This window comes from Mastomys coucha, unplaced genomic scaffold (genome assembly GCF_008632895.1).
Source record: "Mastomys coucha isolate ucsf_1 unplaced genomic scaffold, UCSF_Mcou_1 pScaffold9, whole genome shotgun sequence".
Classification (NCBI taxonomy): Eukaryota; Metazoa; Chordata; class Mammalia; order Rodentia; family Muridae; genus Mastomys; species Mastomys coucha.
Genome location: NW_022196915.1, coordinates 8,200,765 through 8,223,258, shown reverse-complemented (window position 1 = coordinate 8,223,258; position 22,494 = coordinate 8,200,765). Strand labels below are relative to the sequence as shown.

Sequence of the window (22,494 nt, the reverse complement as noted above, 5' to 3'; positions counted from 1 at the left end):
GCTCCCCTTTCATAATCATTTCTTATGATTTTTCTTCTCAGTTTCATTTACTGGGAAGAGACTTTCACTGGGAACAATGACAGTGCCTGTCACAAAATGTTCTCAATGTTTCCATTTGTTACTATGGCAGTGACAAAGAGGGTTCCAAATGAAAAGGCAGACCTGCTGTGACAAAGCACAGCAGGACAACAAGAAATTTTCTCCTGACCTGGGAAATTAGGAAATCATAGTTAGAGACTATAGAATTCCTCTATTTCAAAAGGTACAATCCTGACACTGGGGCTTTTAAGGAAGAGCGTGAAAGGAGTAGTTTCATCACGGGGAAATAAAAGAACAAAGGTTACAAAGCATTTAAGATCTCCAAATAGAACAAGGAGGTGTGCTTGTCAAGGCCAGAGGGATCTGACACACACACTAAGCCCTTGAGATGGAACTAGGAACGTAATTCATGTACAACTGGGGGTACTTGTTTACAAATTACACATGAGAATCCATGAAGTAAGCTTGCATCTTTTAACTGGCTAAATAGAACATGCGGCCGTTTGGTGCTGAGTTATCTAATTAGCACGAGGTAGCTAGAGTGATGATGCTTTAGCAAAAACCTTGAAACTTATGAGAAGAAAATGATTGTGGCTTCAGAGTTAAATCACCATGACACTATAGACTGGAATAGAGACATGCAAAGTCACACAAGACAGAAATACTCTTAGGCCAGCAAAACTTGAAAGTTAACAGGATGAATATATTATCTGTCTAAAGATAGAATATGTCAATCAGAAAGGAGATATGTTAATCAGGCAATGAAGCAAAGAAAAAGAATCTACTTAGTAATGTAAAAGTTGCCACTGTCTCCATTTATGTCAAAGATAGGAGCTTAGCAGCTGCTTATTTCTAATCCCAGGAGGAAGGCTCTTGCTGATATGGAGATGGGAACCTGGGGTTTCAGCCAATGGGTTTATTTATTTTCAAGATGTAAAACCATTCTGTTTTAAGATAGATTTGTCAGGTAGCTTATCTTGGTACAATTAAACAGCTGCTTCATATAGCTCCTATTTGGACTTCATAATTACCAAGTAGGTTTACGATCTGGCTTTGTCTATCTCCTGCTGCAATCGACTACTGCTAAAGTAAGTAAGAAGCTCTTGGCTCAGACTCACCATGCAGCTCTTCCATTCTACACTCTCAGTTTTTTCTCCTTTGGTGCAACAAACTTACCTGGAGTCCTCAGCATCCATCCTATCAGATAACAAAAGGCCCTCTTCAGTACATGAAGTCATTTAATTCAGATTCTCTTTAGCAAACCAGTGCTTGTTAGAAAGGCTGGCCTGTGGCTCTTAGCTTTAATGAGATCTCTCTCTCTCAAACGCTGTTTCTAGAAGTGTGTAGTGAAACAACTGCATCGTCAGAGTACTGACTCTAAACAGGCTAGAACCTGACCCTGCATCTGTGTAGCCACCAGGCTATGGGCATGCTGGATCCCTACCTTTTCTCTGCCTCACTTTTCTCATTAGGAAAACAGGTTAAATAAAAATAACCAGTCTTGGAGGACTGCAAGTTTGAAGCCAGTTTGAGCTGCACAGTGAGTTCAAGCCCAGTCTGAGTGACAGATCAAGACCGTTTCAAAAAACACAAAGGTCTGGGGCTAGTGAGATAGATCAGTGGGTAACAAGGGCTTGGTGTCAAGCCCAATAACCTGAGTTTGATCACAGGGTGGAAACAAACCCCAGCTCCTGTCAGCTGCCCTCTGATTTTCACACATGTGCCATGTTACGTTATACATATACATACAAACAGAAACTAAGTAAATGTAAAACAAAAACAAAAATAAGGTCTCAGATGGGATGTAGCTCAGCGGTAGAGTACTATTTAGTTTTCACAAGGCCTTGGAGTTGGATTCCCAGCCCTTTACAAAACACTCCAACCACAACCCTGCTCCGCCTCCATACACACACAGCTGGTTAAGGTAGAATATGGTTGTCCTGGGAACTCATCAGAGTAGGTTTTGTTTTGTTTTGTTTTTGAAAAAACACATTGTATCAAGCTGCCCTGTTGGTCCTGAGCTCACTATAGGAGCCTCCTGCTGCCCCCCTCTTCCCATGGTTGGGTGCTATGGGTATGCATAATTACTTTTTATATGGTGTTAAGGATCAAACCAAGGGCTTCATGCATGCAAGGTGAGTGCTCTACCAACTGGGCTATATCCCAAGCCCCAGAGTAGGTTTATAGTATGAAAATACAGTTACGAATTCGGGGATTATCGATGGCAAATAGTTAACTTCGGCCTGCCTTCTACTCCTCCTACACTTAATTTACTTTATTTGGATGGATGTGCACCGTGAAGATGTGTGAAGACGCGCTTGGAGGTAAGAGGAAGTTGGATCCCCTGGAGTTGTGAGCAGAGGCAACATGGGTGCTGGGAAATGAATTCAGATGCTCTAGAGGAGCAGCGAGTAGTAGTCATTGTTTGGCCATCTCTTCAACCCCTTACCTTGGTTTCTTTTTTTTCTTTGAATATTATTTATTTATTATTATTTATACGAGCACACTGTAGCTATCTTCAGACACATACCAGAAGAGGGCCTTGGATGTCATTACGGGTGATTGTGAGCCACCATGTGGTTGCTGGGAATTGAACTCAGGACCTCTGGAAGAATGCAGTCAGAGCTTTTAACTGCTGAGCCATCATCTCTCCAGCCCACCTTGGTTTCTTTTATATAGGACTTTACTTTGTAGCCCAGGTTGGCCCTGGACTTGCAAAACTCCTGCCTCAGTACCCTGAGTGCTGAATTTACAGGTGTGTGGCTCTGTGCCCACCTTAATTTCTCTGATTTTATTTTAGCGGTGTGTTGTGAAACCCAGTGCTAGGAGCCAGAAATCAAATAAGGTGAGAAAGTTGTTCTTGCTCACAGGGGTGAACAGAACATAGCCTCCGGGGAGAACTGGGCAGCAGATGTGTTCTGTAGCTGGAGAACTACAGAACAGTTATTATTACTATTATTATTTTACAATTTTAGAGTGTTGTTACTTTTTTTTTTAATGTACAGCTGGTATATAATTTATAAAACCTAATCTACCCACTTTCTGGCCTATCACTAAAGAGTCTCTGTATGAAGGCTCAGTTGGTATACTGCTTGCCTGGCTTGCACAGAGTCCTGTTCTTGACTCCGGGCAACCCATAAAGCAGGCATGGTGGCATACCCGTAAAGCAGGCATGGTGGCATAAGCCTGTAATCTCAGTACTCAGGAGGGAGAGACAGGGGATCAGTACTTCAAGCTACATAATGAGTTCAAGGCCAATATGGCATACTCGATACTGTCTCAAAATAAAACAGAAGAAACAAACCAGACCTAAAGACCTCTTTCCTTTATATTTACCTAACAATAGCCCCAGAATAAATATGACCAAGGCTATGAAAAGAGGCTTCAGGTCTGCAGAGACAATGCAGTGGGTAAAGGTGCTTGCTACTAAGCCTGAGGATCTGAGTTTGATAGAACCAATTCCCACAAGTTGTCTTCTGATTTCTATACAGAGTCTGTGGCACAAGTATGCCCATTTCCTATGATAAACAAACGTTTAAAACAACAGCAACAATGCCAGGCTTTGTATCTTCTAACAGAGGTGCTGACCTTTCTGGTACAGTTTGTTCATCACACTCACCAAAGACTGAACAGCTGGCTCTAGCTTGGTTCCTAAGAAAAGCTCCTTTATCTCACAGTCTCTATTCTCACCAAGTATTGGTAGCCCCATGGGAAGCAAGCTATCTGTAGTGTGATCTATCGGTGCAGGGCTCTCGTGGTAATCAGGTAACCCTCTTACCGGTGGCTGCCTCGCTGCACTTCCTACTCAATGTCAGATGAGCAGAACACACATTGCTTTGAAGAGCCGGGCTACTCAAATAATCTGTTCATAGGATACAAGTAGACAGGCTTCCGGACTAAGATTCCTGGCTTAACTCATTTCCAATCAGAAAATCACTACTGTTTCCATAATGCATTATGCAGTATGGCTTAATTCTGAATAAAATATTTTTAGCTTTCAAAGATTTACAGCTCTGAAGAGGATAGAATAGGAAAATTAGCTCTAGATTACTCTAATATCATTACTGATGAAGTCTGTCTGTGCAAGGACACCAAACCAAGCACGACATGGATCTTGTCTATTGTACATGCTTTTCTAAAGAATACAGAGCCAGTGAGATGGGGCGTCCTGCCACGCTGGAGAATCCCAGCTGGATCATGGCCACCTAAACCTGGAAAGCAGAACTGACTTCCAAAGGTTGCCCTCTGACCTTCACATGCAAACAATGGCATGCGTGAGTGCAACACATGATGCACACACACAGTAACTAAATAAACATAGAAAGAAAGAACTATACAAGCTCACTGGATACAAGAAAGAGAAAATGAGGTGTGGGGTCCCTGTTTTATACCCTCGAGCCTGGGTCTAAGAAATTCAGAGAAAGAAACATGAAACAACTCTGTTGGTGAAAAGATGCCTAAAATGAATTAATATTTTCAAAGAACGACTATGTTACAATCTCTGTACACGTGTAAGCATTTCCCATGATTCATGTCGTCCTTCAGGAGAAGGTGGTAACAGCCAAGGTGGTAACAACAGTTTTGGTGCTTAAAACTTTTCAGCCTTGTCTTTGTTTAAAGCTTTCTGGAGACATAGCCTGGTTTAACTACACTGACCTTTGAGTAATTTAGACTTTAAAACCTAACTGTCCCAATATCATTTTTGCATACTTATTCCCCAGGTCATTTTCTTCTAATCAACTTTGCTCCTTCTTACTGAACCTGCATTAGTGAAAATCCTAAGCCTTTCTAAGTATCACGCCTGTCCACTCTCAGGCACAGACTGGGACACTCAGGCCTGATCTGAATACCTACCGCACTTGCTGTGGCTTGTTTATGCAATATTCTGACACAATTACTTTTAGGACAATGACAGAGGCAGAACATAGTACTAAGTGATGTTTGCCAAACTCACAGCATTCCTGTAGTAAAATCTTGGATACGAGAGTAGCGGATGGAGAGAACACTGGGGATTAATTAGATAAAACTTAGAAGTAAACGTGAAATAAAAGAGCTTGTACCTCCGACAAATGCATCTCCAGCTCCATTGGTATCAATGATCTCTTCCTGGTTTTGATCCAAGACAGGAAAAGCAGTGATATCATTTTCTGTAAGGAAAGCGAAGAAAGGCAGAGTAACTTCTCTTTGTAATGCTCAATACCTAAGATCACCCAGCAAAATATGACACTCCCTGCTTACCTGTTGCTTGGAGGAATTAACCCTATATTCTGTACCAGAGTGCTTGGGAACCAAGGTGCAAAGCAACACTTCTAATTTTCAACATTAAGATGGTGTGTGCGTGCGTGCGTGCATGTGTGTGTGCGTGCATGCGTGTGTGTGTGTGTGTGTGTGTGTGTGCACGTGCGTGTGTATGTATGCCTTATGAAACCCATACCCAGGTAGTTCATGTCCTGGGGAGTGACTACAAATAGCTCTGTTTTGGACAGCTCATGCACTGAACAGAAACTATGGGGTAAAGGAAGTGCTTCTGTGGACTGGGTCACGAGCCCTAATAAATCCTCAAGCCTGCTTGGTGAAATTGTGGATCCACCAAAAGAGCTTCAAATTTTAAATGTAAATAAGTGTTGAGTGCCTTTCTACAGAAAAATCACAATGGCAAAATAGAAATTTCACTATTATTCTGTGATAACACTTAAGGTCTGTGTCAAGGATTATTGATTTTAGTTGGTTTATTACAGGTAAGCTGATCTGGTTCCCTTTGGCCAACTGCCCATCAGCTAACAAACGGCACAGCTACCACAGAATGCAGGGGCAGAGTGGTCTGTCTGGAGCAGGCTTTGCCTTTTCTCCCTACAAAGTAACCTCAGACAGTACTCTAAGCTTGGCACATGACAGCTCTGGACACGTTGATGGACTCTGGCCCAGGAGACATGTGGGAATGATTGCATAGTGTTTTCTGACTGGGCACTGGACCCTCTGAAGTGACGAATTTGCATCCTATGGAGACAGACTTGGCTAATGACTTGCAAACTTCAATCTCACCTCAGAGCAAACAGGAAGTAGACGATCTCAGGCACATCTTAGTGAGTGAAGGTCTTAGGAGCTGAGGTGCGAGCCTGCTTTGCACATGTGTGCAGGTGCATAGGACTGCAATCCCAGCACTCGGGAGGCCAAGGCAGAAGTTAGCATTAGGGGTTCCCATGGGGCCAGCCTTTCCTATAATGAGACTCTTTCTAGAAACACACACCAGGACAGGGCTATACACTATACCCCAGTCTTGTCCGTTTTCTGTAGCTTGGCCAATGACAAGGGGGTAGTTGTTCTTTCCTGGGTATTCCTTTCTCTAGGGTCTGGGATTACAGGTGCCATTACTATTCCCAGCTCTAAGAGAGATTCACCACCACAACAGACACAGACATGTTAAAGAAAAAAATGATCCTACTGCACTGAGTGTGGTAAAACTCACTGAACTATAGAAAACCTAGAAACATGTGAAGAATAAATTTAAAACGACCCTTTGCTGGAAGCTGGAAAGATGGCTCAGTTACTAAAAAGACTTGCTGTTCTCCCAGAGAACCCGAGTTTAGTTTCCAGCATGTGGGATTGGTGGCTTATAATTGCATCTCCAGCTCTAGGGAGTGCTTAAACACACACACACACACACACACACACACACGAATAGAAAACCCTAAACTTTGAATTAAAAATACACGCACCCTTTTCCTTTTTCCCTCAGCAACATATATTTATGATATTCCTACTATGTGCTACTTTTTATCATAGGATCTAAGAAAAAAGAAATGTGTGAGACAGACAAAAGGCTGTTGTAAAACCACATTTTATCATATTTATCTGCTCTGTAGTACCAGGAAGGCGCTGAAGCCTCCTGTCTGCTAGCAAGTATTCTCCCACTGAGCTTCATGCCCATGTTAAAGAAAAAAATGATCCTACTGCGCTGAGTGTGGTAAACTTGCCCGTAATCCCAGCACTGCAGCGATTAAAGGCAGGAGGATCTCAGGTTGGAGGCCAGCCTAGGCTACAAACTGAGACTCTTTTTTTGGGGGGTAGGGGTGGGGGTAGTAAAATTTCAACTTTATTAGCCAATGCGTTCAATTCCAATATTATGGTAGAAATGCCTGAAGAATGGGCATTTCATTCAGCCCCAGTGTCCTTGCTGACTCCCAGTCTGAGAATCAAGGGTCTCAGCTCTGCCTCACACAGGCCACAGGCCATGCTGGAAAAGAATCCAGCAGCCATAGAGGAATATGCCCATAGCTGGCTGGACAATCTGAGACTCTTATTCTCATAAAACCAAATAAAACCCAACAAAATCAATCTTCTCAGCAGTACTGGTATTCGGGAAGTCAAATGGTCTCCTCAGCAAGTCAGTGAGCATGTGGTCAGCCAGCACTAGCTGGTGGCCTTTCCTATGTCCCAGGGTAGCTAGGAAAGTGGGCCAGCACATGTGCAGATGACACAGCTGAACTGCAGTGTCAAAAGGTTGGATAACCCTGGATGTTAAAAACCCAGAATCATCTATTCAACTCTAATTAACAATGGTTAGGTGACTCATGAATGTAAGCTCAACACTTGGAATGCTGAATCAGGAGGACAGAGGCCAGCCTGGGCTACACAATAAAATCTTGTTTCAAAACACAAAAAAATTTTAAGCAATTAAACTTTCCACATTTTGCGACTCTAGAGCCTACATGGCAGAAAACAGGATTGTAATTAATTGGATGTTATGTACAAATCTAGAGGATTAGAGTTTCTAGGGAGCATGCAGTACATATGCTTTTACAGGCAGAAAAAAGAGATGCAAGCAGACATTATTAGAAAAAAACTGGGAAAGAGCTGCAGTCTGATTTAGAGAAAGGTCTATACCATAAATATTTATAGAAAAATCTAGTTTTATTATTTTCAAGGACAAGTCACACCATATAGGGAATGAACTTCTATAAACCTAGAACAAATGGGCCTGAAGAGAATGAATGAAGTTAATGAGTTACTGTTAACAATGGGTTTACATTATATAGTAATTGGACATGTCCATAAAATACTTTGAGTAACAATTAATTGTAGAAAATGGGACCTGAGGAGATGGCTCAGTTGGTAAAGTGCTTGTCTGGCAAACATGAGGCCTGCATTTGATCTTGGAAACACATAAAAAGCCAGCACTCCTACTGGGAAATGGAAGGTAGAAGCTTATGGGCTAGGGGGCAAGAAAAAAAGACACACTGTGTACATAAGAGAAATAATTCCTGAAAGTTGTCCTCTGACTTCAACATGTGTACCTGTGTAAGTGTGTGCACATGTACACACAAACACACAAACATCTGAGATAGATAAAACCCACAAAAATGAAAAAAAAAAAAGCTGGATGTGGTGGAGCAGGACTTTTAATCTCAGCATTTGGGAGGCAGAGGCAGGAGAATGTCTTTGAGTTCTAGCCCAAACAAGGCTACATGGTAAGAGTCAACCTCAAACCCTCCCCATACAAACAAACAAACCAACCCCCACAAAAGCAAAGTAGGGAATAGGGAATGAGGGAAGGGATCTGACATCCCACCCTCCTCTCTCAAGAGATACTGGTAGTACTGGTTACTGTGGGGAGGGATTCATTTTTTTCTGAGAGATACATTATCCATACTCTACTGAATAACTTTATGCTTATGCTCATGCAAGCAATCCTAATTAAATTCAGCCAGAAATAAAACAACAAAAATGCACAACAAAACAAAAAAGTGTGTATGTGTGTGGGTATGTATGTATATATTTGAGTCAGCAACTCTTAGAATTAATACTTGAAATAAGTGAGTTGTTGGGTATGTGTTATCACATTGAGGACATTAAAGAAGATGCTGAAATATCAGGCTGCTCTGCACACACGACAGATGCTCTTCTGGAACTGCCGAACAGAGAATGCCTTTGTGCTGTACTGTTGCTCTCCAGTCCACTGTATGCACACACTCTCAGTTACCTCCCAGACCTTCACTGATGGACTTGCAGCTGCCTTCAATCTCCCTTATCACAGGCACTGTTGCAAAGCATTCAAGCTTTTATCTTTTATACCATTTGAATTTAATTATTATATTTAATAGCCTAATCAATGATATCATCCCTATGCGACCCAGGGAAATGACACAAACAAACCACGTTGTTATACTAATAGCATGAAATGCACCTTAACGGATAGGGAAGAAACGAGAATGCAGGAAATGTTTCTTCTCACTAGGACACACGCATCAGGATATGAGCAAAGACACCCTGCTCAGACTGCCCTAATAAACAGGCTAATGAAACAGATGACAAACTCTCCTAATAATAGAGATTTATAGAACAATCCTAATTAACAAGGACTTTAGGGAATGAAGAGCCCTGAGTTAATTTAATTTTCTGGTTAACTAAAGAAAAAGCAGAAAGTCTTTTTAGTTGGAAAATTTTCTAAATGTATTAGCATAATATATTAATATACCATGACATCCCCACTTTAATTAATTTATGGAACTCAATGAATTTTTTTTCTGAGAATAGAGAATCTTACAGCAATCTGAATATCATTATCTTGAACATTAATTCTTACTGTAGTTCTCAAGGTATGTCTTTCATGAGAAGCAGGCTCAGTGGAATGGTGGGAATGTTTGCATTAAAATCTCAAACCAACCATGGTTTAAGTTTGGTTTGGGCTCAGCTTCTTTATTTAATACATGTTTATTAAAATCTTGTCTCATGTTAGGGACTGTATTGGAGACTGAACATGAACATGTTAATGGTGCAGACAAAACTGGCCTTCACGGGGCCTACATTCCAGAAAGGTAGTCACTAGCTATTCAAGTAACAAAGGAATAACAGACTGAGTTATCAGTAGACAACGTAGAGAAAGTGAAACAGTACACCAGGACCAGTAGCACAGAGCAGAGGGCTAGTTTAGGATGCGATGCTTGAGTCTGGCTGAGGAGGTGAGATCTGAGTGACAAGGAGGAGCAAGCCATGTGACAATCCCGGGCTATTGTTAAGTGTGGAGGCCGCGGGCCAGCAACATGCTTGATGGGCTAGCTGTGTTAAACGTAAAATAGGCTCTATAACTGGAGTTCAGAGTGCAAAAAGTCTGTTTTTATTGTTGCTTTGTTTGTTTGTTTGTTTTTGAAACTCAAGGACAACTTACTAGAATTTAAAAGAAAAACCCCATGATAGGCAATCCATAGGATTTAAATCTGCCTGGAGAACAGAGAGGGGAAGAACGAACAATGTCACTTGATGCTGGTGTGGGGGTCAGACGCATGGCTAACAAGCAGCCCATGGTGAGCAGAAATAACACGGAAGTCCCAAATCCTGGGAACACCAGCTAGGTGAGGTGGTGAATGCTTTTAATTCTAGCAAATGGCAGGTAGAGGCAGAAGGACCAAGGCCAGCCTGGTCTACAGAATGAGTTTCAGGACAGCTACAGCTATACAGAAAATCTTAGGGAAACCCAAACTGTTAGAGGAAATTATGCTTAGAAAACAATAAATTAAAGTTTTTCTTAATACTAGTGGGCAGACTTATGAAAGTACATGACTATGGATAGAAGCTACTGCCATTTTTTCCCCTCTTGAGGTTCTTGCTATGTAGTCCACGCTGGCCTTGAACTTGCAGGGATTAGCTACTATCTCCAGCTTGAAACTGTACAAGTTTGAAAGAAGGCACCTATTTTTTATAGTCATTATATATTTATTATTATATATAATATATATTTATACATACATATATAACATATTTGTTTTATGAAACACTGTACTGAAGGGAAAAAATCTAATATATAATTTTATAAAGTAGGAGCCTACTTTCTTCAGGAAACAAATACTGAACAACCGCTACAAGCTCTTTATACTCTGCTAAGTTCTTTGGAGGAGACGAGACACAGGAGAAACACTCAGATACAATCTGTCTTTTCAGAGTGCTTAAAAGCATGCAAGGAGACCTGGCCTGCGCAGAATGTCTGAACTATCAGATAGCATTTCACCCATTGTAACAGCAATGGGAGCGGGGAGGGAGGGAGGGAGAAACCAGATGAACTCAGCCAACTCAGATGGCTTTGAGGAGTAGAGACTTAAGCTAGTTCTGAGGATGTGGAGAGGAAATATGGAGAGGAAAGGAAAGCTGCAGACGCATGAGAGGAATATAGAGAGAACCGGGTTTCTGTCTGTAAGAGAGAGTCTAGGAATTTCTAGAGACTCTGTAAGTCAGAGGTTTGGGCTTGAAGGGAGGCAACGATGGTCTTGGTGAAATACCACTGCGATTGCTGTGCATGCCACCTCAGGCAATTTTTCAGTACCACACCTTGGGTGCTGTCAACTGATTTTATAAACAAGTACACTGAGGCTCACAGGGTGTCAAGTGCCTAGGGGCTCATGGCAGGACTTTGGGACAAGATGAATGAGAAAGAAGTAGGTAGCTGCTCGTGCACTAATGCTGACATTTGTGTGATCACAACAAACAGATCTTGATTAAGCAGTATATAGCAGGTAATGGAAATTGAAATTCCCTTAAGCCTGGTGCTGAGAACTAAGTTTGACTAAATTAACTGGTAAAACCCCATAGATAAGAAAGGCAGTATAACGTTATGATCACGAGGATGAGCCAGGCTCTGCAGGATTATAATCCATACAGCTTTGTCTTTGCTCTCTGGTAAACCAAACTAAACAAACTCTCTGATTTCTTGAGGTTTAAAAACAAGGCAACTGAGGCTGACGAGATGGCTCAGTGGATAGAGGTGCTTGCTGCCAAGCCTGACGACCTGAGTTCCATCCCCTAAACCCATATAATAGAAGCGGAGAACAAATGCCCACAGTTGTTCTCATTGGCCCTCTGTCCGCCACACACACTGTGCACACACACACACACACACACACACATAGTAAATATAAATGTCTTTATTTTTTAAGAGAGAGACAGTACTGCTATTTCAAGGGTTTGTGTGTGTGTGTGCACGTGTGTGTGTGTGTATGTGCATTATATCAGAATGTATGAAGCTTAAAGCAGCAAGAGGAAAAGTTGGCACACAGTAAACACTCATAGTCCCTATGAATACATGAAAAAAATACATTACTTATCTTAAATTGAGACATACAGACATAGGGGATCCAGGTCTCAGTAACATTCTCACTTAGACGTACAGGTGCACAGCTGTAATCTCAGCACTCAGGAGACTACGGCAAGAGGATTTCAAACTTAAGGTACCATTCCAAGGCTGTTTTTCAAGGTATGAACAAAGCAAATTGCTGTTTGTGATGGCACGGGCTTACCTCGCAGATCAACTAAAAATAACTATATTATTGTGTGTAGTAAGTTCTCTGTTCATATTTCCTTTTGGTTAATGTGAATTTTCAGTGTTGGTTTATTTATTCTCTTATGTAGGTAAGAGAATAAATAAATGTATTACTTTGAATATGAAATAGTTTTGCAAGGGCTAAGGGATGTAGTTCAGTGGTTGGGCATGTGTGAGGCCCTGGGTCTCATCCCTATTCACTACTACTAAAAAAAGAACTTTGCTGTAGAAATGATAAAAACAATGTAACTAGAGTTGGAGCCAGCACTCTTAAAAACTTATTCTACTCTGTGCTTGGTATGCATTTTAAGCAAGATACACACACACACACACACACACATGCATACACACACACACACACACACACACACACACACACACACACACGTATATATGCTTGTGAGTTTATGGATACCACATGCATGTAGGTGTCCATAGAGTGCAGAAGGTGTGGATCCTGGGACTGGAGTGAAGGCTGTTGTGAGCCTCTTGATATGGCTGCCCAAACCAAACTTGGGTCCTCTGAAGAGGAGTCAGTGAGTGCTTTTATCTGCTGAACCATCTTTCTAGCCCTGTGTACCCCTTTTTTCCTTTTAAGGAAGTTTTTGATACTTTTAATTTTAAAGTTTATTACATGAGCCACATGACTTTAATCTCACCATGCACCAGCTCAATTCAACTTGTTTTTTGTTTTTGTTTTTGTTTTTGGAGACAGGGTTTCTTTGTGTACTCACTCTGTAGACCAGGCTGGCCTCGAACTCAGAAGTCTGCCTGCCTCTGCCTCCCAAGTGCTGGGACTAAAGGCATGCGCCACCACTGCCTGGCTGCTTTTTCTTAAATGTATTCCTTTTTTATATGTATTCCACTCCACTGTCTTACCCATACAAGTTGTTTTCTCTACTAGCTCAGCCCACATGGGTCACTGGCCATCTCTAGGTTGTTTAAGTTTGGTGAGGTTCCTGACCCTCACTTAATCAGCGGAGAGAGTAGGCCGTACGGCACAACACTTGGCTGCCTAAGAGAGAGAAGGCAAGGCTCTCTCTGGTGACTCCTAGCATCCAGAACTCCGCTTAGCACATGCACTGTGGGACTATAGATGCTTAGTAGATGCTTGCTGAACAAACACAGGAACTTTTCTTGACTACACATTGGACTTCTTTATTCCCCTTTGAAAAGCCTTTAATGGTTCTCTGCAGGCTTCCTGTCTCTGTTGCTGCTTGTCTCTGTTTTGGAATAAGTCTTGGTATAAGGCTCTGCTGGCTTCCAACTCACAATCTTCCTTCACAGGTCTCAGTGCTGGGAAGATGGAAGGCAGCCTGTCTGAATGCCTCTCCAGCACCTGAATTCAGCTGACTGTTGAAACTTCACCTCTTGCTGTTTCCCTGCCCCGTGGCTGCTCCTTGGTCATACTCGTGATTTCCCCAAACATGTCATGAATACACATCGAATGCATTGTTTAGGTAGTCTCTTCTCTTCATTCCAAATTGCAGGTAATTTAATGCATATTCTTTTCACTGTAAGTCTCTGATCTCCAAGCAGAACCAGTTCCTTCCTATTTATGTAGTCATTTGTAACTTTCATATACATCTATGAAAGCATGAAGTATATTCAGAGTTATTTATTCTAAGTATTTTTTTCTGAGTAAAATCTAAGCTCCTGTGGGTAGGAATCAGGACTTAGTCTTACTTCTGGCTATCACATCTATATCTCCCATAAGATAGGTGCTCAGTTTATATTTATTGGAATATTTGTTTGTGCTAGAATTTAAGCTCCGAGAGCCTGAGGGTCTGTGTTTCACATTTGATTATCTCTTAGAATCTAGTATACTGCAAACAGTTTTCTGAATGATCTGGACTATGAAGTACAGTATTATAGTACACTAAGGATTTACTATTCTACTGGCTTAAAAAAATATATGTATATATATACATATATATATTTATGTATTATTTTTGGAGACAGGGTCTCATGTAATCAAGGATGACAGGTTCTCCTGCCTCCATCTCCCATGTGCAGATATTATAAATGTGCACCACTAGGTCTGGATTTATGCAGTGCTGGGAATCAAACCTAGGGCTATGTGCATGCTGGGCAAGCATCTACACTGAGCTACATCTCAACACTTTAAATTGGTATTCTTTTATTTCACCGAGGAATGACTGAGAAATATGTTATAATGATGCTGCCTCAATATTTCTGTCCCACAAAAGAACAGTAATGACTGCTTTGCAATGTCTGCTCAGAAGTAAATAACCTTCCCTCCTTGTCCAGTTCTCACAAATGAACTGTACTTGATTTGGGAATTTTGAAACAGAAGGCTCTGTGATGAAAGGAGAGCCAGTCCAGATCCTCTTAAATCAGCTGCCACACCACCCAGAGAGAAGGCCATTGCTCTGAGACACTAGGCTCATTCCTCTTGGAGGCTATACCACACTGTCTTATTTATATTTATGAGCTTTGACAAACGTGGCTGGGGTTTTTGGGAACAGGGGCTATAGAAACTGCTTCTTTGTTCCTATTACTGAAGGTGCTGCTCATCTTTTTTTTTTTTTTTTTAAAAAACAAAACAAAACAAAACATTTTGCTTGTTTGTTTTTTGAGACTCAGTCTTACGGAGCTCAGGTTAGTATGGAACTTGAAAGACAGCAGAGAGTGACCAGGAACTGCTGATCCCCCTGCCTCCACCTCTTAAGTGCTAGGGATTATAAGCATGTGCTCAACCTCATTTTTCATTTTTTTAAAATAATTTCTTTGTGAGATAGGATCTCTGAGGCAGGAGGACTGACATGAGTTTGAGGACAACTTGGGTTCCCTGGTGACTCCAATGCCAGTCTAGGCTATAGACTGAAACTTGTCGCACAAAGCAAAAAAAAAAAAAAAAAAAAAAAAAAAAAAAAAAAAGAGCGGAAGAAAATGATGTCCCTCCATAATTCTGGCTTACCAGTGTCTCCCATGAGTTTAGGAAGGAAAAACAGAATATTAAAGAATATGATGACTCTGCATAGAAGTCAGCTGGTATTTGAAATCCAGTACTGTTCCAGTTGCTGGCATTTCCTCCAAGAACTAGATTCCTCTAGCTTGGAGCCTCTATCTCCTTCCTCAAATATCATTCTCAGTGTCTACTACTCTCAGGCCAGTGCAATGGCTCAGTGGGTAAAGGAAGACTGAAGAACCAAGTGATTCTCAGGAAGGAGAGAACTGACTCCTGCAAACTGCCGTCTGATTCTACACGCATTCTACAGCATGCTCCCCAGCTTCAAAAAAAAGCAATGAAAAGATTTAATTCCTACTGTTTTGTTTGTTTCTTTTTTGAAATGGGCTTTCTCTGTGCAGCCCTGGCTGTCCTGGAGCTTGCTCTGTAGTTCAAGCAGGCCTCGAGCTCACAGAGCCTGCCTCCACCTCCCAAGTGCTGGGATTAAAGGCTTCACTGCTCTTCTTCTGTGTTTTTTTGTTTTTGTTTTTGTTTTTGTTTTTGTTTTTGTTTTTCCGAGACAGGGTCTCTCTGTATAGCCCTGGCTGTCCTGGAACTCTGTAGACCAGGCTGGCCTCGAACTCAGAAATCTGCCTGCCTCTGCCTCCCAAGTGCTGGGATTAAAGGCATGTTCCACCACTGCCCAGCGTCACTGCTCTTCTTAAACCACAATTATTTCTTCAAGAAAACAGGAGTGCCTAGGTGTCAATCCTTTAGTTTGCTAGTTATACCGAACTATTAAATTTTCATCAAGTGATAAAATAATCAGTATCTTTGTTTCTAAGGGTGGAGGGAGATGGGAGAGAATCCAGTTTAAGAACACTGTCTTCTAGCACCAGAGGCCACTATGTAAATGGCACTGCTACACATGGACTGTTCACAAACCACAACATTATTTCTTTAGGTGACCCAGAAAGCATGTGCAAACTGGCTGTCTATCACAGTCAGTTCTGTAAGGCTGTTGTTGGTAACTGTGTCGTAATATTATCATCCTGATATCTAGACAGATACAAACAATCAATCAAAAACAAAACATTTTGGTTTACTAATGACCTTTGTCAGGAATACTCCCAAATAACAGGACAGCTTCCCAGTATGGGTGTCAGTTTGTTCTCCTCTGTTTTGAGTTGTAAGTCACAATGTAAGTGTCTGCCATTACAATCCGTTTACCTATAGTAGCTGCTGACCAGGAAGCTGGATAGTTCAATTTGAGTATTGTAAGGGGGAGGCCTACATTTCCTGACAACAGTGCCACCCCTGCATACTGTGGAGAGAGTGGGGCACACACTGTATATTAGGTTTCTACTCCTCAAAGGTAAGACAGAGACACTGTAAGAATTCCAGGGTAGTCAAAGGCCTTTACACCTTTTAAAGCATATGTTGGACTTGGAAAGTGGAATACGTGAATCTTAATCCAGCACATTCCAAGATTACTAAAGAAGTCCCTGAAGGTAACAGATAACTCTTCTTTGGTTACATACTTAAAAAAATAGCAAAACAAAATGGGAATAATAGTTTTAAGTACAGCAAGAAGCCTAGGATTCTAGGGACCCAATAAATGTTGGTTGACAGAATTTAAGAGATTTTAAAAATATTCATATCCTTAAAGTTTTGATGTAGGGGTAGAGAGAAGAGGACATAGGATGTCTTAGAGCTGAAGTTACAAATGGCTGTGAGCTGCCCAACATGGGTGCTTGGAACCAAACCAGAGTCTTCTGTGAGACCTGTGTGTGTTTATAACTGCTGGGTCATCACTCTAGACCCAAGTTCTACATTTTTTTTTTCTCTTGGCAGCAGAGATGTGTGTGTGTGTGTGTGTGTGTGTGTGTGAGAGAGAGAGAGAGAGAGAGAGAGAGTTACGGGGCAAAATCTCACTCTGTAGCCCTGGCTAGCCTCATAGGCGGAAATATGCCTGCTTCTGCCTCTCCAATGAATGCTAGGATTAAAGGTATGTGCCACCACAGCTGGCTGATTTCTCTATTCTTAAAGCCATTCTCGCAGACGGCAAACCACAAGTAGGTACTCTACAGTATGTGATGCTTTAGTGATGGTCTTTGAGGATAAAACAGTAACGTAGGTAGAGATCAGTGTTGAGCTCAAGATAAGAGAGGTTTGCAGAAATCGGTTGCTAATTGTACTTTGGTAATTAAATACACAAACCTATGATCCTTTTAGGCTCACCTAATTAGTATTAAACGAGTTTACTTAATTACAGCTGTAAATTAAATGCATAGGGTTTGCCTCATCTCAGAATAATTACATGCGCATTGTAATGTGAATTATGGAACATTAATTTGAACTTTATCGATTATTTCCTAAACAGAGCCTGGGGCTCATTAGGACAAAGCTATTATCATAGCAGTTTTGATAAATATCTCCAAAAAACATCCTTAAATAATGTCAGTACAGAAGTTCTTCAAAGCAAAGGTATATACTTGAGTCTCAGTTGGTTGAGTACATCCATTTATTGCAAAGTCCAGTTTAGAAAATGTTCTTGCATATGACAAAAAAAGATATTATAGGTATTGAAGGGGGGGGATTCTCAGGGAGGAGTTGGGGTACAAAAGGGAAAAAAGAATGTGATGCAATTCTATTTACTTAAAATGTTTTTAAATGTTAACAAATTCAGATAAATTGAAATCATGTAAATTTTCTCATCATAATGTAATAAAAGTTAAAAATAAAATGAAAATGTTCTTCTAAGGTGTTCAGATAGAGGCCGCACAGCAGAAACTGATGCAGTGTCTTAAAATGATTCTGTAGAGTAATGGTAAGTACCTTCAGGCCAAGCTACTCCACCGAGCTCATTCTTAGCTTCTTCTGAAAGGAGGAAGGAATAGACTAGCACACCAAGCAAATAGGAGAGGGAACAGATTTTTATTCTGTGGATACTTTACAATGATAATTTTGTCCTCTCATCTAAAAAAGGAAATTAAGGAAGGCAGGAAGGAAACCTTGAGTTGTCAATATAGTTTAGTTGGTATGTTTGCCTTGCATGTGCTTTACTCTCCAGCGCTCTGTGGTATCTGTGGTAGTACACACTTGTAATCAACCCTAGCACTCAGGAGGTAAGAAGGTAGGAAGAGCAGGAGTTCAAGGTCATGTTCAGCTACATAGTGAGTTTGAGGCCATCTTAGGATACATGAGATCCTGTTTCAAAATAAATAAATTAAAATAAAGATCAAGACTTTTTATTAGGTGAAAATAGCCTAGGACAGCTGGGCAGTGGTGGCGCACGCCTTTAATCCTAGCACTTGGGAGGCAGAGGCCAGCCTGGTCTACAGAGTGAGCTCCAGGACAGCCAGGGCTACACAGAGAAACCCTGTCTCCAAAAACAAACACAAACAAACAAACAAACAAAAAGCCTAGGACAAACAAGGCTCACCAATATCTAAGCTAATACATTTCATTTGGAGGAGGGAGAGAACGGAGCTACAGCCACAAATTAAAACATTTCAAAAAACGACTTTATGAGGAAGCCTTAGACTTTTTCCTTAGATATACAATAGATTTAAGAAAAATTATTTTCTTCTTCTTTCTTTATAATTTAATTTTATTTTCTATGCATAATTTGTGTTTTGTCTGCATGTGTGTCTATGTGAGGGTGTTGGATACCCATATAGACAGTTGTGAGCTGCCATGTGGGTGGGAACTGAACCTAGGTCCTCTGGAAGAAGAGGGATGCTCTTACTCACTGAGCCATTTTCCCAGCCCCTGAATAATAAGATTTTCATACTTAAAATATACAAAGTTCAGACAAGATTCTTGCCTTAGGTGATTTAAATGCACCCACTGTTTGTCAGGCTTCTCTTTCTTACACGGCAATGCCACTGGCCACTCTACTAACTAAACTTATAGGGCTTCCCTGCATCTGCTTGGCTTGTTCCTGGAGGTAGCCCTCGGCGGAGGACTGTACACACCAGGCACACTAGTGTTGCTGCTTTGGAGCAAGTGCTTTATCCAGATCTAAGAGCAGCAATGGGTACCTGAGCAGGCAGAGCAAGGCTTTCTTCTGCATTTGGCATTTCTAACTGACCACCATACCCCTTCCCCCTGTGTATATTTGTAATTTCCACCATTTTCTCCCTTTAAATAATGCCTGAAGGGAAGACCACAGCATAATAAACCTGTTTTAATTCAGCCCAATTTTGGCTTAAAGCAAACATCTAATTACTTGTGATTAATTCTAAAGAGCATAACCTATGTTCATGTTTAGAGGGTCTATGTTTGATCTAACTAGTGGCTTCCCTCAGCTTTCCCTGCCTTTCAGCCTTCCTTCTCCCCTGTGTTAGCTTAATCCTCACAGCAGCTAAAGAATTATAAAACACCATTCTTCCACTGCACAAGATATCTGTATTGTGCAACTCGCACTTGAAGGGGTTTATATTATTAGCCTTGAATAATGTGCTCAAATTCAGATTAAACTCAGACTACTCCGTAATAAATGACAAGATGCACGAGAGCACTGTAATCCAGGCAACTGTAATTATACAATTATTGATGAAGTTCCTGTGGATAAACAATGCAAACATTAGGAAATACTATTTTGCAATTAAATGGTGAAGAAAGCTGTTTACTGCCTTCCATTCCATCCTCTTAATAAGACTGGAGTTGCAGATGTTCATGTATGTTGCATTGATGTTAAATGGTGCACGATACTCTAGGTGGTTCCCATAACCTTGCTTTGTCTACTATGAACTGACTCAATTGATATGATAATAGAGAAAAGAGCGGGGGTGGGGGTGGGGGGTGGGGGTGGGGTGGGGGGTGCTGAACTGGCACAATTTGCATAGCCTTTAAATTTGCCATTATTGGATAGCCAAGTGTTCCTAAAAGTTCTTGTTCAGTTGTCACTGATAACAATGCATTAGACAAACAATATTTTGAAATGAATCACACAGGTGGGAACATCACTTACGGAAGCTTTTATCCTACCAAAGAAGGTACTCATCAGTACATTTATAAAGCTAACAATTGGGAATTTTGTGATTTCTTTGGGGTTCAATTGCTGTTAGAGCAAGTATAGAGACAGCAGCAATTATTCAGAAGTTACAGAGATACAAGCCCTGACAGCTTTGACACGGATCTAAGAGAGAACACCACTCTCTTTCAAAACACCTGCATTCCTATCTCTTAGTAAATACTATCAGATTTTAGGTTAAAAATACTAAACTTGCCAATGTTACTCAATATTATATTTTATCCATAGGTGGAAAAGAACAATGTATCTGAGAAACACGACATAGGGCTGGGCAGCTGCTCACTGAGTAAAATACTTGCTGTACAAGCATAAGGACCTACCTGAGTTTGGATCCCCGGAACCCATGTAAAATGCTGGGCCTGGCTAGAGCCCCAGCACTGGTGTTGGGGATGGGAAACAGAGATTCAGCTATGACAGATTGCCATAGCTCTCTGGCCAGCTAGGCCAGACAACTGGTGAGCTCTAGGTTTATCAAGAAATCCAAGCAGACATTCAACTTCTGTGTTTCCTTTTTCCCCTTACCACGTGCATATAGCACACCTCTATCCCCATACACATACAGAGTCCATAATAAAAATAAATAAAATAATAAAAGCTCATACAAGAATGGTGGGGACTGCTCTGATGTGTGTCAAAATGGGGTACAACCAACACTGAAGCAAACTCTAAAAGATCCCTTAACAGAAATAGGAGAACTGCTAGAAAGATACAGTAAATATAAAGGAGAGCTAGAACTCTCAGAGGCATGGATAACAAATAAAAAAGGAAGAGGAAGTACATGGACCTGGAGGGGAATGGATAGTAAAATGTTAAGGAGGACAATGAGAAGAGATTAATAAATTTGAATAAAAAATCCTAGAAAAGCTAATAGAGAAACTTTCATCCTAATGAAGATGTAAAACAAAACAGGAAACACAAGTGAGATGCCCTGTATTACCCACCTGGAGACCAATATGTAAATATTTAACTCCTTGAAGAGTAGAATTCTGTATGACAATTTGTTTAAGATATAGGATATGGTGGCTGTGGTAGTGCATTCTATAATCCCAATACTCTGGAATTTAAGGCAGGAGGATTGCTCTGAGTTCATTGTTAGTCTGGGCTAAAGAGACTTTGAGGCTAGCCTGAGCTATCCCATCTCAGAGAGGTGGGTGAGGGACTGTTCAATGTGAATATAAAATAATTTAGCAAAGTGTCAAGTGAAAGAAACTGTGCAAACATGGGATTAATGTGTTCAGAGGCACCACAGTCTTTCTGTTGTTGTTGTTTTGACAGGCTCTCTCTATGTAGCTGGCCTGGAGCTTGCTATGTAGACCAGGCTGGCCTCGAACTCACATAGACTCACCAGCCTCTGCCTCTCATAAACTGGGATTAAAGATGTGAGCTGTTATGTCAGGTTTATGGTTGGTCTTTAAAAATGACATTTCTTTTCAGCTCCTTGGCCTTTTGTTTTAGTTGGTTTAAATAGCATATAAAATTAAGACCTTTCATGTTAAAGATCAGTTTTATAGGAAGAGTAGAATTAAAATCTGAAGGAAAATGGGGCTATTGTATGTTCCATTCATTGTCCTTCTCTGCTGGGCCTGTCCCCATGGGGAACTGCAATCTGCTCATAAGGACTGTATTTTCTACTCAATTACTTTCAGGCTGGGCCTCAGGACTTGCTTCCACTAATGAAATGTGAGTGGCAGGGATATAGGAACTTCACTAACAGCTGTTTAACTAAGATACATGTAGCAAGTTTCTGATAGCAGCTGCCCTGCCATGGAAGGAAAAGACTATGATGCAGCTAACCTGTGGCAAACAAGCATGGAGGAGAAGAGCGTCTATTGTGAAAGCTTTCAAGGGATTGTAAAGTCTGAGGATGTGAAAGCTTCCAAAAAAGTAAGGGTCTAAGAAAGTGTTTAAATGTCGAGAAAGATGTTCCAAGGTGGGTAAATGCAAGTTTTGAAGGACTTATCTTTTTGTAAACGTAAAGAGATTCTTGTCTCCCCCTCACCCCCATTAATTAACAGCCTGTTTCCATTCCCACCTGCCCATTCCAGGATGGAATGTATTTCCCTTTCCCTGGGGCTCCCCCACTCCTCCAACTACCAAGACCATGGGCCTAAGAATTTCACCCAAGATAAAGTTTTCTCCCTAAACTTTTTTTTTAATTAGATATTTTATTTACAATATCTCCTTTCCCAGGTTCCC

General features: G+C 41.1%; 1 protein-coding gene across 2 annotated transcripts in view; it reads right to left on the bottom strand.

Moving 5' to 3' along the window:
- Adk (adenosine kinase) overlaps nt 1-22,494 on the bottom strand; it is a 412,863-nt gene that overhangs the window by 17,153 nt on the left and 373,216 nt on the right. For both annotated transcript variants that reach the window (XM_031362750.1, XM_031362751.1), the window contains exon 10: nt 5,100-5,186. In XM_031362750.1, coding sequence (XP_031218610.1) covers nt 5,100-5,186 — 87 coding nt within the window. The remainder of the gene's footprint in view (nt 1-5,099; nt 5,187-22,494) is intronic.